Consider the following 16,784-nt stretch of genomic DNA (forward strand, 5'->3'; position numbering starts at 1 on the left):
AGAGAGTAGACATTATACCGTCAATATCCTCAAAGGTTATTTTTCAGGTATTAGGCTCTAATTCCTACTTCACACCAATTTTTTTTTTTTTTTTTTGAGACGGGGTCTAGCTCTCTCACCAGGCTGGAGTGCAGTGGCGCGATCTTGGCTCACTGCAACCTCTGCCTCCCAGGTTCAGGTGATTCTCCTGCCTCAGTCTCCCAAGTAGCTGGGACTGTAGGCGTGCACCACCACGCCCAGCTAATTTTTGTATTTTTAGTAGAGGCAAGGTTTCACCTTATTGGCAAGGATGGTCTAAGACTATCTCTTGACCTTGTGATCTGCCCACCTCAGCCTCCCAGAGTGCTGGGATTACAGGCGTGAGCCACTGCACCTGGCCCACTTTTTTTTAATATGTGTAGAAGGTTAGGACAGTTGAATCCAGCTCAGTGGAACTGAGCCATGAATTCATCCAAGAGTAAACCTTGACTGAAATGACAAAATGGGATGGGTTTTCCTTAAGTATTAGGTATAAAATACATGTTTAAGGAAGTGGCTAGTTTCTTTTCATCTTAGGGTGTATCATATTCTTAAATTATTGGTATGGCCTGTTATTTCAGATTGAAAACATTTGTAGTATGTGACTTTACATTTTGCTTACTTGAAACAATAACTAAACCCTGAATTCTTATTAAACTATTTTGATTGATTTTATATCAAAAGTATTTAGTAAGCAGTTGTATCTTTTAAACATATCACATTGTTTTATGAGAAACTCTTTTGTTTAAAAATTGTTTTTAAAGTCAGTGATGACATTATTTAAAATTTAGTGAAACTATATTTAAGCTAATTCCTATAGAGAGGATTCAAATATGAAATGCTGAATTTAGAGATTGGCTAAAATTAGTTAAATGTGTAAAAACATCGTTTGTACCTTCTAATTCTTTAAAATTGTGTAACACCTTTTCATACTCTTTGCCTGATTAGGTCTCCAACGTTTTTAATAATATTTAAAGATAATCTCACTAAATTACAAATAGCACTGCATTTAACTTGATTTGCTGCAGCAAACATGAAATTAAGATTTTCATACTAAAATTGTATAGACACTTTGTACAGGTCCAATGTTAGCTATATCGTGTACATTAATATTTATTAAAGTTGTGTGTACATACATCTTGTAGTACTCATTACTATTCCATACATGTAGTATATCAAGCTTTATAATAAAAATAATTGATTTTTTAAAAAACTATTCTTTCTCAGGTGTATAGTATACTGTCAATAAAAAATAATCATGTTAACACTATAGAAAGAGATGTGAAGCAGGGAGAGTTGACTCCTGTTTACTGGAGTCTACTTTGTAGCTAAAATGAAGCAAAGCTTAAAATTTTTAAATTGAGTGTATTTTAAGTAAAATATCTGCTATTGGTAGAGTGCCATATAACTTATTCAACTTTCATTTTTTTACAGAGCTCCTTAATAAGCATTTATAGTCAGTTTTTGGCAGCAATAGAATCACTAAAGGCATTCTGGGATGTTATGGATGAAATCGATGAGAAGACCTGGGTACTTGAGCCAGAAAAACCTCCACGGTGTGCAACAGCACGCAGAATTGCATTAGGTAGGGACAAAGAGGAATAAAGGCTTGTTTTTAGGTGTTTATTTTGTATTACTTATGAAAATAAACCTAACAATGACAGTTGGACTCAGACTTTTTATATGAAGTCAACTATTAAAATTTTCTGGTATGAACTTTTTTTTTTTTTGCTACATGTTTAAATGTAAATATTTTAGGTGAAAAGAAATACTGGGGTGTTTCATTATAAAAGGTGATGATCCAATGGAGGTAACATTCAGGAGTAGTGTTTAATTAGCTGTTAATTAGCACAGAAATCGTGGAACAGGTAATTCAAAATTTACGTTACTTAGAACAAGAAAAGTGTTAGAATAATGAAGTCTTCATTTGTGAAACTTAGAATCTTCTAAGATTAATGTGCTCAGATCTGGGAATATTTTCTGTTAGAAATACAGAGGAAGATAAAAGAACTTGCAGTAGACCATGCCACTGGAAAGAATTTGTAGTTTTACGTATTTTCTTCCCTACAAATAAATGAAATTTATGAGAGAGATATGGTATAATCATAAATACTTGTGCAATGTTATCATATTCTCTTGACTATAAAATGGTTATGTATTTTCTTTATAAGCAAGCAAAACATAAAGTCACAGAGTTCAGCTTCTCAAGATTTTAGATAAACTATGTTTAAGCTCACATGAAATACCGTAGCTAGTTTTAAGATAACCGTTTCTTTCTTTTTTGATAAATAGATACGTTGTTCAAGGGTATTTTGAAATTCTAATGTGAATCACATCCAAGTTAGTGAGCAATTTTTATACTTTATACCTAGGTATAATATAGATTATCTACGGGGATAATGTGACATGCATGGTATTATGAGAAGAAAGTATACTTGTACAGCAGTTCTACAAATAGTATTGTTACTTTCCTGGTTTCAAAAAGTCTTAACCATATTTAATTTGGAATAATTAACCAAATTATGCTATATTTGTGAACAAGTAGATACTAAGAATGAAAATATTTTCTTCAGAGAAATGTAGTTATTCATTTTTTTGTGGCCCCATTAAAATAATTATCAGGTTATGATTAAATATATTTCTCATTCAGCATAAATCGCCTAGTTTTTAATTCATTCCCTATTTACCTGTTAGCTTCTTTTTTCTCCTCCAGGCATGATTTGCCTTCTTAAGACTCAGTTTTGAACAATGAATGGAAAAATTAGTTAATATGCCCATATTAAATGAAAATACTGTCTGGAGCCATTACTAGATGACAGTGTTAAGGGCTAATAAGAGATTTATGTTCATAGTAAATAACGTGTTACCAAATGAAATTATAACTTTTTGTATTTTTATTTTTCTCATTGAATGGCTAGTCATTTTTTTCCATTAATGACCTCTTTTTGCCAGATGTGCAATAATTGCATTTATGTTGATGCCAGCCTCAGTGAAAGGCTTATTTTACTGTATAGAATTTATCAAGACATTTTTTACCATGAAAATGAAATCCAAATTGATCTTAAGCAATTACACTATGTACCTTCAAAAAATAGAAGTAAAATTTCTGAAACTTATGCTGTAGTCCAGTACAGTTAAAATTTATAAAATAATCTAGTGCCAGTTTTCTTAGGTCTTATGAAATTAAGTTACTTATTGTTTTGGTTATTAATGAACAGTTGCCAATGTGAATGAAATATTTTGTTAAATTATAAGGGAGAGTTTCACATGCAGCAAAATAATTCAGAAAATGCTTTTATAAATTTTTATAAAACTTGAATCTTTAATGTTTGTTGTTACCATTTACTGTATTGCTGGTCTTTTTACATTTGGCCATAGTTCTATGAAATGTAAACTTTTTTAAGAAAGCCATGAAAAGTAATTTAGATAATTATTTCTTCAACATGTGACTTGTGATAGTTTTGATATTAAAGACTTTTATCACTCCACAGAACATTTTTATTTAAACTTAAATACAGTTGACCAGAATTGCAATCTCATTAAATATATCAATTTGTTGATTGGCTGAAATTTAAGATCCCTTTAATGATAATCATATCAACATTACTTCTTTTGGTTAAATTATAATATTTACCATTACAAAAAACTACAAAACATTTGGTTAATCTTTCCGTGGGTATACAGTGAAATAGGTAGCCAGACCAACACCTCTTTAGTTTTTATTGGCTTGTTTGATGAGCTGTTCTACTTCTAAAAGATTTAATTTTGTTTCATTCCAGGGAATAATGTTTCCATAAATATAGAGGTAGACCCCAGGCATCCTACTATGCTTCCTGAGTGCTTCTTTCTTGGAGCTGACCATGGTATGACATCTGAGATTTAAACGTTTTTTAATAGAGTCATAAAATCCTTGCCTACCATTGTTAAATTATTATACAATATTAGTATATTAATGGTAGTTTTTATTTTTTTTTTGTCTGAGACAGAGTTTTGCTCTTGTTGCCCAGTATGTAGTATAATGGCATGATCTTGGCTCACCGCAACAATGATAGTTATTTTAAATGAAAATGTCTCAGCATTGTGAACTGTATAATTTTTTTTAACATAATACATATAATTTTGATTTTTTAATCAAGTAGTTAAGAAACATTCTATATCAAATGTGGCTTTGCAAACCAAGAGTAGAGCATGCAATTATTAAACCTTTTTTTTTTTTTTTTTTTTAATCTGAAGTGGTAAAACCCCTGGGAATTAAGCTGAGCAGGAACATACATTTGTGGTACGTACTTTGGCAATATAGTTTTTACTTTTTGGTGATTCTACAAAGTTCATAGCATAATTTTTTTTCCCCATGCTTTCAGGGATCCAGAAAATAGTGTGCTACAAAACTTGAAAGATGTTTTAGAAATTGATTTTCCAGCTCGTGCTATCCTGGAAAAATCTGTAAGTTTTATCAGTGCTTTGATATTCCAGACAGTATTGTATAATGAAGTTTAAATGCTTCTCTTAGTGAAAAATGATACTGAAGAAGGAGGGAATTAGAAAAATATTATAACACAGACTTCTGAACTGCATCAAAAAACTTGTTTACCTTTGATTGCTTGTTAAGTACAATTGTCTCTTGTAACAGGGGGATTGATTTCCGGGCTGCCCCAAAATCCACAGACGTTGAAGTTCCACAGTTACCCTGTGGGACCCATATATAGAAAAAAGTAGGCCCTCTGTATACACAGATTTCAGATAAACACAGGTTCTGCATCTTGTCAGCACTGTAGTTTTGATCGGCGTTTGGTTGAAAAAAAGTCTGTGTATAAGTAGACCTGTGCAGTTCAAACCCATGTTATTCAAGGGTCAACTGTACACTTTTTTCATGGTCTTCAGTAGTGAAGTCATTAATGACAGTCATCTATTAAAAATAAGGGGAAAGGTCCAAAGTAGCTAATGAGATGTTTGGCTCTTCTACACAGTCTGTTTATGGATGGCTGAAGTACTGATTAGCTTGATATAAGTGTTTGTGAAGCAGTATAGTTTCTCAAAATTGAATAGATACCACTATATTGCAAAAATAATAAACTTAGAATTGATTTTTGACAAGGCTGCTAAGGTTGTAGACTACTAAATGGTGGTGAGTTTCTTTTTCCTTTAGTTACAGAATTGTGCTGTTTAGTAATTACTAGCTAATGTCAATTCCTATCTTTAAATACTATCAGGGACATTATATCAATGTATGATATGGGAAAATTACTAATGCCCAAACATCTTGCCAGCCAAAAATGGATTCTCATTTTTAGCCTAGCTGTGTATATGTGAGTGAAAAAGGAAACACTCTACAGTAGCTTTGCTAGGTGTTAAATAGTAATGTAATTATATTTCCTATAATACAGCAATATAGTCACTTTTATAAAAGGTGTATTTATACAACATTCTTCCTGATCTTACCTTGTGTTTTAAACACATAGGTGACTTCATATTCTAAAATAGGAGAATTGTAATGTTCCCAACATAAAAGGTAAATGTTGAGGTGATGAGTATCTTAATTATCCTGATTTGATCATTAAACATTGTATACATGTATCAAAATATCACACGTACCCTCCCAAATATGTACAACGAATAAGTGAGACACATATGCTTTTTATAAATATTTTTCTTTTGAAGGATTTTACTATGGATTGTGGAATTTGTTATGCTTATCAACTTGACGGTGCCATTCCTGATCAAGTGTGTGATAATTCCCAGTGTGGACAACCTTTCCATCAAATATGCTTATATGAGGTAAAAAATAAAAACATTGTCAAGACTTTCTTCAGCTAACACAACACAGGACGTATTCCTGTTTGAAATACACAGAATCTAAAATCTGTTTAGTCAATAGTGACCCTCTCTTTTGCCATTAACTCCTTTTACCAGTTTATTCCAGATGCTTATGTGCTTCATTTCTTCATCACAGTTACTAATGAGTGGAGAAATGTCCTGAAATATCCAAGAAGGGAGAAAATCTATCCAGAATATATTCATGGACTAGCTTATTGACACACAACAAATTAAATTGATGGTACATTGGAATCTTTCTATAAATACCTTGTTACCACAGTGTAAACTTCATAGATTTATCCAAGGTGGAGGTGGTTGAAAGTGGCAGCAATAAAGTGAAAATGAAATTAACACTATGTAGTACCTATTACTTTTCAGGCTACATTTAAGAATAGAATATATCCAATAATACTACTTTTTATGTTGAGAAGAATGCCTTTTGTGATCTGAATATCTCACAGCACTCAGGCAATGCCACTTTATTTACTGTATGTGAAGTCTACTTTCATTCCTGTCTTTAGTCATTTGCTTCACCTTAGGGCCTAGTTGATAGATGATAAACTGTGTGCAGCTATATACAGAACACCGTGCAATTGTATGTTGCCTTCAGTTTCAGCCTTCCTTTATATCACATCTTTACTTTTGTGATTAGAGGTAGCAGTTGGTGCCATCTGTACTTTGCCAATGGAGAACTTAGGCAGAGACATCTATTTACCTTATATAAAATCATAAAATATCAGGTCAAATTACAGAAATACTCTAAGGGAACACATGCTTTCTTTTGTAATTATGAATATTCATTTAATTTTTAAAAATTCACTGGCTCATGCTTGTGATCAATGGGTTGAAAATTAACCCACTGTTAGTGATTAAGACCAGAACTAAGAAGGAAATTTTCAAGAGCCTATAGTATTTTTTAACAGCAGGAGTTGTTAATTTGTGATTAATTTGTCTATGAACAAATTAGGGAAGGTCTATGAACACCAGGAAGTTGTATGCATATTTTTATGTATGTCTATTCTGGGGATAAAGAAAATGCATAATTCTCATCAAATTCTTAAAGGAGCCCATAATCTGGTTATAAACCAGTGGTTTAGACCTTCAATTCCATGTTGATTTCCCTTGTTCAACATATTAACAGTCTGCTATTGGCTCAGGAAATATACCCCTTACTCTTGCAAAACAAAAAAGCAAAGTTTTCTGGAATAAAAATATAATGCTCTTTAAAACAAAGGGATTGACATTTGGAGTATCTGTAATTTGTAATCATGCTGACGCTTCTCCTTTATCTTTTAAAATTTGCAGTGGCTGAGAGGACTACTAACTAGTAGACAGAGTTTTAACATCATATTTGGTGAATGTCCATATTGTAGTAAGGTAAGCAAATTGTTAATCACATCTCATAAAATGTGCCTAGCTTTCAGTAATATGTTCTAGAAGACAGATCTATATAGTATATCAGCTTATCTAAAACTTTTGAAACTTTATTCTCTTCATTTTTATTTTTCAAATTCTCTGATCAAAAACATTAAACTCCTTTTCTAGATTTCCTGGGTGATCTGAAACTTCAGAAAAGTGTTTTCCAAACTGTACTATGACACTATTTCTAGTATAAAACAATTTTATTTTTTAGAGTGTCCATAAACTTTCTTAAAATATGTTCTCTTTTTAAAGCCAATTACCTTAAAAATGTCTGGGAGGAAACACTGAAATAAGAATATAACATTTTGGTGAAGAGCTGGAAACGTCAAAAATTATCAAAAGGAATTTTGATATCTTCAGAGAAAATATAAAGCAAGCAATACTAACATCAAAAGGACAGGTATGATGATGCCATAATAATAAACATCTGCGTTTGTCTCTTCACTAAGAGTAAACTGGGAAATTGTAGGCCAAAGTCCAGTTGAACTTTCTGTGATCCCCGTGCTGACTGTGGAAGTGTATTTATACCAAGGTGGAGATCTTGACTTCTTGAATATATCTGGACTGGTAAAATCTTGATGAGGTTCATAAAATGAGTTTGGGAATTGTCTGTAGTTCAATTTTTGTGGGAAACTGTTTGCTTCATTCAAAAGTTCTTAGGACTCTTGATATTTCTCTCTTATCCTTGTGCTTTCCTATGGAAAAAATACATATATAGTTTGTTAGATGTGAGTTATCCAAGTATTTATTTTGTGTAATGTATAAGAATGCTAAATAAAATGTTATACAAGATCAAGTTTTTGCATGTTATTTTTACTGAGAAGTAATTTTTAGGTAAAGATCTTAGATTTTAAGATTTACACTTTTTAAGAGTTTATAAACATCCAGCAAGCAAATCTGGATATAATTTGAGTGGTTCTTTTAAACCACATAAGTGGGATATCTCTTAAATAATTTATAATCTAAAAATAGGATAGAATGTGAGAAATGAATTTCCTTGGCAAAACCAAAAAATTGGGCTTAATCTTAAAGGTGTAAGATAGCCATAATTAGAAATATTTTGGTCATTATTGTGATTCTTACCCTTTTGATTCTATGGCAACTGAAAAGTGATGTCTGCTGTACAGTGGGTAAAGGATGAGGCTGTACATAGCCAAAGAAAACTGCCTCGGGGTAGATATAGTGTTATGTCTCTTGGAAAGCTATACAGACTAACCACTATAGACTGAATAGATAATAATATAAAACAAATTAAGTGATATTAATATAAAACAAATTAACTGGTTACTTATGCAAGTTTTGGGAGCTACTTCTATGTTTTCATCATTCCTGTTGGCCAGAGGCCCAGGAATCAGTTTCCCGATCACCACTTAACTGGCTGAAAGTCGGGTTTTTCTGCTTCCCTTTGGTGACCTCTGGCATGCCCTCTCAGCACCATTTATCAAGAGGAGAAATACAAAACAAAGCAAAATACTTTAAGCTTGTTCACTGTCCATCATTCTAATAGCTACTACCTTCTCAACCTTTAAACTGCCACCCTTCAAACAGCCCTCCTCTTTCTACATACAGGGTTTTGGAAGTGTCAGAAAGGAGTCCTACATAAAACAAAGGATGTTTTAAAGATTAGCTTTCCTATGAAAAAGAAAGAAATTGAGGGTTAAATAACTCACTTTAAACTATTCTTTCTGAGCTAACAAAGTCACATTAATGCTGTTTTTCGTAAGTTGGTCAGCTTTATTAACTAAAGCAAAAGAAGTGAATAATTACTCCAGTGGGCCTATAAAGCATAATACAAATAAAAATAATTATGCTATCAAATCATATATTTCTAAAGGGTAAGGTAATATGAGCAGCATTTACATATAGCTCACATGTGGAAGGTTGGGAGATATCTCCACTTAGGTAAGGATAGAAGTCAAGCTACTATAATTTCCAGAAGCATCTACTGTGTAACCTATACACTTAATCTCTCTTGAACATCAGCAAATGACATCATATGGGAAGGCACTCATCAGAGAATTTAACCACCTGTTGTCTTCAGTACACTGAGAGGTCTGATTGGGAGTCTATAACAGGAGTCGACAAAATTTGGCTTGGCTAGTTGCCTGTTTCTTGAATAAAGTTTTATTGGAACACAGGCACATCAGTTTGTTTATATACCGTCTATGTGGCTTTTGCACTACAATGGCATTGTTGAATATTTCTGACAAAAACTGTATGGAAAGTAAACTGAAAGTATTTTCTTTCTGGCCTCTTAAAGAAAAGGTTTGCTGACTCCTGGTCTATGGCATTGTTGAGTATTAGAAAGCAAAGAGATCATCATAACTTGTTAAAATGCAGATCTCATTCAAGAGGTCTAGGAGTATGACCTGAGATAGAGCTCTGACAACCTTTCCCAGCCTGTACTACTGAGGTGGTCTCCCTTCCTTCCCACCAGAGACTACCAAAACTATAAGGCAGAGCCATATAGCCTGTTCCTCCCTGCACTAACAGAGGCAGATGTGGTGTCTCTCTTCCTCCCCACCAGACACTGTAGATACCGTAGTAGAGTCCTACCAACCTTCTCCACCTTGCATTGAGCAAACATCAGAGCAACAGTAACCCTCCACACTGGCCTCAGAAACTGGAGAGGTGCTTGCCCTTTTGACCATGCCTGCTGTGCATTAAACAAACAGCAAAGAGTTGGCACTGCACATCTCCCTAACTAGAAAGCTCTGTTCTCAGTGATTGATATAACTACTAGAGTGAAAATCAGCAGGAATATAAAATAAATTAGTAACATCACAAGATAATGGGATCTAGCTGATATTTATAGAGTACTTCACCCCAAAACAGGAAAATACATGTTCTTTTCATCTGCATCTGGAACATTCAAACAGGCAGACCATCATATCCTATCCATAAAACCCTAATAGATTTACATTGTCAGACCACAATATAATTAAACTAGAAATCAGTAACTGGAAAAAGAGCCTTAAGATACTTGGAAATTAACACATTTCTAAATAATTAAGGTATTAAAAGTCTCAAGGGGAAATATAAAATATTTTGAACTGAACAAAATTAAAATGTATAAATATTTACAGGATGCAGTACAAACAGGGTTTAGCAGGACATTTATAGCATGGAATACATACATTATAAAAAATAGTGGGTTCACATCAATAGTCTAAGCTTCTACCTAAACTGGAAAAAAGGGAAGAAAATACACCAAGATCAAGCTGAAGGAAAGAAAGAATAGGAAAATCTCCAAATGCTTTAAAATTTAAAGAATGCTTTAAGTGGGTCAGAGACACCAGGAAAATTAAAAAATACATTGAAGTGAATGGAAATGAAAATACAACATATCAAAATGTGGGACATAGCTTATGTCATGCTAGAAGGGAAATTTATAATACTAAATACTTACATTAGAAAAGACAAAAAGTCCCAATTTAATAATGTTTCCACCCCAAGAAATTATAAAAAGAAATGACAAATATGTGACATGATGGATTTGTTAGTGTGAGTTAAACATTCCACAATGTAGACATATATCAAAGCATCACATTGTACCCCAGAGATATGATATATACAATTATATTTGTCAAAAAAATTTAAAACAATTTAAAAGAAATCCAAAGCAAGCAGAAAGAAATAGAAATTAGAGCAGAAATCAATAACATTGGCAATTAAAAAATACAGAAGAATCAATCAAAAGCTGGTTCTGTGACATGACCAGTAAGAATGATAAATTAGCAAGACTGACAGAGAAAGAAAACACAAACTACCAGTATCTGGGAAGAAACAAGTATCACTACAGACCCCACAGGCATTTAAGGGATTTAAATAAAGGAATACTATGAATAATTATACCAACAAAAATTTGATAGCTCAGATGAAATGGACCAATTCCTGGAAAAATTACAAATTACCAAAACTAACTCAAGATGAAATAATAAAAATGCAAGAGATAAATAGTTGTGACAAGAGTCCATATGACCTGCAAAACCTAAATTTTTACCATCTGGCTCTTTACAGAAAAGTTTGCCTACTCTTGAAATAAATATCTGAATAGTCTTACTAAAGAAATTGAATTCATAGCTAAAAAGGAAATCTCCAGACCCAGATGGTTTCACTAGAGAATTCTGCAAAACATGTGAAAAAGAAACAAGTTCAATTCTATACATTTTCTTCCAGAAGTTAAGAAGAGGAGGAAGGCTTCCCAATTTGTAAGGTCACCATTACCCTGATACCAAAACCAACAAAAAGAGTAGAATAAAAAGAAAACAACAGACATCAGCTCTCATGAACACAGATGTAAACTTCTTCATTAAAATAGTAGCAAATTAAATCCAGCAACATATAAAAAGAATAATATACAATGACAAAGTGGGGTTGATTCAAGGAATGGAAGACTAGTTCAATATTCAGCCACAAACCAGCGCCATCCACCATGGTAACAGCCTAAAGAAGAAAAATCATATGATCATACTGATACAGAAAGAGCATTTGACAATATTCAGCACCTATTCATGATGAAAACTCAGTACATTAGAAATGGAGGGGAGCTTCCTCAACTTTACAGCGAAAACATCTATAAAAATGTCTACAGCTAACCTACTCAACAGTGAATGGCCAAAAACTGGAAAGAAACCAAATGTTCTTCAATATTATACCCATACTTCAGATTACTACTGAGCAATAAAAAGGAATGAACTGCTGATGTACACAGAACTTGGATAGATCTCAAGAGCATGATGACGAATGAAACAAAGCCAGTCTGAACAAGTTATATATCATAAGATTTGAGTTATATGATAAAATGATAAAATTATAGTGATGCAGAATAAACCCACTGCTTTCTGAGGATTAGGATTGGGAAGAGGGTGTCACTATAGCATAAGCAATTCCTACGTGGTCATGGAACAGGTCTGTAGGATATTGTGGTTACTCCATACATGTAATAAAATCTAAGGAACACAGACATGCACGAGTATGTGTCAAAATTGGTGATATCCTAATAAAGTCTGTATTTTCTGGTAGTATATAAATGTCCATTTCCTGTTTTGTAAAATTATATTATGGTTATGTAAAATGTTTTCATTTGCAGGAGTTGGGTGAAAGGGTTGGTAAGGATATATGGAGGCTGTATGTATTTTTGCAATTTTGGAGTCTACAATTACTTCAAAATAAACTGTTAAAAAAAGAAATGCAGGAATAAAATGTAAATCCACTACTACTACAAAAAAAGTGAAGATGAAATATAAGTATTTTCAGACAGACAAGAGGTGACAGAAATAGATTCCAGGAAATATATACTACAATAAATGTTAAAGGAATTTGTTCAGGCTGAAGAGGAATGATACCAAACTAAGATCTATTGAAGGAATAAAGAATTTCAATAACTATAAATATTGGGGTATGTTAAGACTTTTTTTCTTTTTCCTTTCTTAATTTTTTTAAAATGAAAAATGACTCCTTAAAGCAACAATAACAATGCATTCTGAAATATATTACACATGTAAAAGTAAAATGTATAACAACAATAGCACAATGAGGGATAAAGGGAAGTATATATTGTAAGGTTCTTACACATTAAGTCAAGATAGAATGTAATATGATCAGTTAAATGTGCACATGGTAATTTCTAGAGCCATGCTGTCTAATATGACTTGAGCCCTTGAAATATGGCTAGTTATAACTGAGGTGTGCTATTACTATAAAAGATGTAAAATATCTCAGTAATATTATTCTGATTATACCATTGTGGAAATTAGTTTAATCAGAGGATGTTATTAAAATAGATTGTACCTGTTTCTTTCTACTTTTTGAAATGTGGCTAGTATAATTTTTAAAATTGCATATGTGGCTTGCATTATATTTCTATTAGGCAGGATTGTTCTGAGCAGGGATTTGCAAACTTGTTTTGTAAAATGCCTGAGAGTAAATATTTTAGGTTTTTTGAACCATACAGTTCTGTTGCAGTTACTCAGCTCTGCCACTATGGAACAAAAGCAATCAAATACAATATGTAAGTTAATGAGTATGGCTATGTTCCAATAAAACTATTTACAAAAATAGGTGGTTGGCTGAATTTGGCCCATAGGCTATGGAGTTGACTGACCCCTTGTTCTGGAGTGATCACCAAAAAAAAAAAAAAAAAAAAAAAAAAACAAGCACAGTTAAAAAAAAATTCTCAATTAGTCCAAAATAAAGCAAGAGGGAGGTAAAAAGGGACAAAAAACAAATGGGGCAAAAAGAAAGCAAATTGCATAATGGTAGATTAAACCCAGCTATATCAATAGTTACCTCAAATGGAAATGGAGCAAATATAGTTACATGAAATAGAAATGGAGCAAATAAAATATAGTGTTTGCCAGATCTTATAAAATAGCAAGACTCAACTATATGCTAGTTACAAAAGCGGTAGATAAAAAGACACAGGTGGATTAAACAAAGGATGGAAATGGATACAATGTAGAAATATTAATCATAGGAAGGCTGGAACTGTTAAAAGTCAGATGAAGTAGAATTCAAGATAGAGTATTTAACAGATATAAAGAAAGATATTTCAGAATGATGAAAAGGACAGTTAACCAAGAACATATAACTACTAAATCTGCATATACCTAATAACAGCATCAAAATCTGTGAAGCAAAAATGTATAGAAGAGACAAATGGATAAATTCCAATTACAGTTGGAGATTGTAACATCCTTCGTCATTAAATGATAAGAGGACAAAATAAAACAGTAAATATATAAGATTTGAACACTATTAAACAACTTAACCCCAAACTTCATAAGTATACAAGGAACATTCACTAAACTAGGCCTTTTCCTGGGTGACAAAATAAGTTCCAATGAATTTTAAAAGATTGCAATAATACAGGATGTGTTCTGATGACAACAAAATTAGAAATCAGTGACAAGAAGATACCCAGTAAACCTTAAAAATACTTAGGAATTAAATAACATACTAATAAATAACCTATGGATCAAATGAATCAAGGGATATTAGAAAATATATTGAACTGAATAATAATGAAAACACAACATATCAAAATTTGTGAAACACAGCCAAAGCACAGCTTACATATTTATAGGTTTAACTATATACATTAGAAAAAAAATGAAGACATTAGTGATTTAAACTTTCACCTTATGAAGCTTGAAAGAATAAATTAAAACCAAAATAAGTAGAATAAACGAAATGATAAAGAATTAGTGAAATAGAAAACATATCAATGGTAGGATTAAAAAAAAAAAAATCAACAAAACCAAAGTTGGTCTTTGAAAAAAAAAAAAAAAAAAAAAAAAAAAACACCAAAGCTGGTCTTTGAGAAGATTAATGAAAATGATAAGCCCTTAGCTAGACTATAAGGAAAAAAAGAAATAAACCAAAAGTTACCATTATCAGGACTGAAAGAGGGGACATCAATGTAGATATTGGTGATGGTAAAGGGATAATAAAGAATATTCTAACTTAGTGCTGATAAATTTGAAAACTTAGATGAGATGGACAAATTCCTTGAAAAACACAAATATAAAACTGACACAAGAAGAAAAAATATCTAATAATCACTCTATATATTGTAGAAGGTAAATATGCAGTTAAAAAATTTCCTACAACAAATTATCGGCCCCGATGGTTTTCTTGCTAAATTCTATCCAACATTTAAGAAGGGCAAATCTTACAAAAACATTTTCTGAAAACAGAGGGGAACACTTCCAACTTGTGTAATTCATAATGACCCTGAAAACAAAACCATACAAGGATATTATGAGAAAAGAAATTACAGCTGCTCTGTCTATGAAGTAGCCATCCTTTTATTCCTTTACTTTCTTAATAAACTTGCTTTCACTTTGCAAAAAAAAAAAAAAAGAAAGAAAGAAAGAAAATTACAGACCATTATCTCTTATCAGTCTAGGTATAAAAACCTTCCATGGAACTGAAATTCAGCAGGAACTGAGTTGGAATTCAGCAAACAGAATTCAGCAGGAAAACACATCATGCCTAAGTGGGGGTTTATCCCAGAAATAAAAGGTTGATTTAACATTCAAAAATCAATGTAATTCATCGTACTAGTAAAGGCAAAAAATCATATGATCATCTCAAGAGATCTCAAAACAGTATTTAATATTCATTCATTATTTACATTTATTTTTCAACAAATACGGTGAAATTTCCTCAGCCTGATAAAGGGCATTTAGAAAAAAGCCAACAGCTAACTTAATGGTGAAAGAATGAAGGCATTCCCTCTAATATCAGGAACAAAGCAAGGATGGCCACAACTTCTATTCAACGTAATACTAGAGCTGCTAGCAGGTGTAATAAGACAACAACAATAAATAAATAAAAGACATCTACTGGAAAGGAAAAGGTAGAAACTGTCTCTATTCATAGACATCATTAACTACGTAGAAAGTCCTAAGAATCTATTTAAAAAATAATGAAACCTACTGGAACTAATAAGTAAATTTAGAAAGATCCCAAGATACATGATTATACTGTATGTCAAATATTGATAGAGAAAATAAATTATATTTCTATATACCAGCAACAAATAACTGGAATATGAAATTTTGAAAATTAGTACTTAAAATGGGATCAAAATATTTAGAGAGAATTTTAATGGAAGATGAATAAGGCATCTACACTAAAAACTACAAAACATTGTTGAGAGAAGTTAAAGAAAATCCACATAAATGCAGGGAAGTTCCACATAAATGCAGAGAAGTACCAGGTTTATGCACTGGAGTTTTCGACACTGTTGGGATGCCAGTTCTCCATAAACTGATCTTTAGACTTAATGTACTCCCAATCAAAATCCCATTGTGCATTTTTTTGGTGGAAACTAACAAGCTGCTTCTTAAATTTTATGGAGGAGAAGACCAGGACCTAAAATGGCCAATACATTTTTTTTTTTTTTTTTTTTTTTTTTTTTTTTTTGAGACGGAGTCTCACTCTGTCGCCCAAGCTGGAGTGCAGTGGCCGGATCTCAGCTCACTGCAAGCTCCGCCTCCCGGGTTCCCGCCATTCTCCTGCCTCAGCCTCCCGAGTAGCTGGGACTACAGGCGCCCGCCACCTCGCCCGGCTAGTTTTTTGTACTTATTAGTAGAGACGGGGTTTCACCGTGTTAGCCAGGATGGTCTCGATCTCCTGACCTCGTGATCCGCCCGTCTCGGCCTCCCAAAGTGCTGGGATTACAGGCTTCAGCCACCGCGCCCGGCTGGCCAATACATTTTTGAAAGAAAATAAAAGGATTAAAGAACTATTCTAATTTCAGAACTTGCTGTAAAGCAACAGTAACTGATGCAGTGTGGTGTTGGTGTAAGGAGAGACAAGTAGAAGAAAATAGAGCCCAGAAATAGGCCCACACTTACACTGTTAGCTCACTTTTGAAAAGGGCTCCAAAGGAACTCATTAGGAAAATCTTTTCAATAAATGATGGTGCAAACTACATGAAAAAGAGAATCTCAACCCGCACCTCACAGAATACACATGAATTGATTTGAGATGGCTTGTAGAAACAACAATGAAAGCTA

The 16,784-nt window shown here is 32.7% G+C and overlaps 2 protein-coding genes across 10 annotated transcripts in view; one reads left to right on the top strand and one right to left on the bottom strand.

Moving 5' to 3' along the window:
• FANCL (FA complementation group L) overlaps positions 1-8,050 on the top strand; it is a 78,490-nt gene extending 70,440 nt beyond the window's left edge. For 6 of the 8 annotated variants that reach the window (XM_030920943.1, XM_030920944.1, XM_030920946.1 and 3 more), the window contains 6 exons: positions 1,453-1,603; positions 3,798-3,881; positions 4,252-4,297; positions 4,380-4,461; positions 5,677-5,793; positions 7,138-8,050. In XM_030920943.1, coding sequence (XP_030776803.1) covers positions 1,453-1,603; positions 3,798-3,881; positions 4,252-4,297; positions 4,380-4,461; positions 5,677-5,793; positions 7,138-7,269 — 612 coding nt within the window. In that variant the 3' untranslated portion in view covers positions 7,270-8,050. The remainder of the gene's footprint in view (positions 1-1,452; positions 1,604-3,797; positions 3,882-4,251; positions 4,298-4,379; positions 4,462-5,676; positions 5,794-7,137) is intronic. The other 2 variants (XM_010377669.2, XM_010377677.2) reach the window with 1 other exon arrangement.
• Positions 4,091-16,784, bottom strand: part of VRK2 (VRK serine/threonine kinase 2) — a 105,366-nt gene continuing 92,672 nt past the window's right edge. Inside the window, exon 13 of one of the 2 annotated variants that reach the window (XM_010377648.2) lies at positions 4,091-7,949. In XM_010377648.2, the coding sequence (XP_010375950.2) occupies positions 7,911-7,949 (39 nt within the window). In that variant the 3' untranslated portion in view covers positions 4,091-7,910. The remainder of the gene's footprint in view (positions 7,950-16,784) is intronic. The other variant, XR_004054278.1, reaches the window with a different exon arrangement.

The sequence above is a fragment of the Rhinopithecus roxellana genome, chromosome 17 (assembly GCF_007565055.1).
Source record: "Rhinopithecus roxellana isolate Shanxi Qingling chromosome 17, ASM756505v1, whole genome shotgun sequence".
Lineage (NCBI taxonomy): Eukaryota > Metazoa > Chordata > Mammalia > Primates > Cercopithecidae > Rhinopithecus > Rhinopithecus roxellana.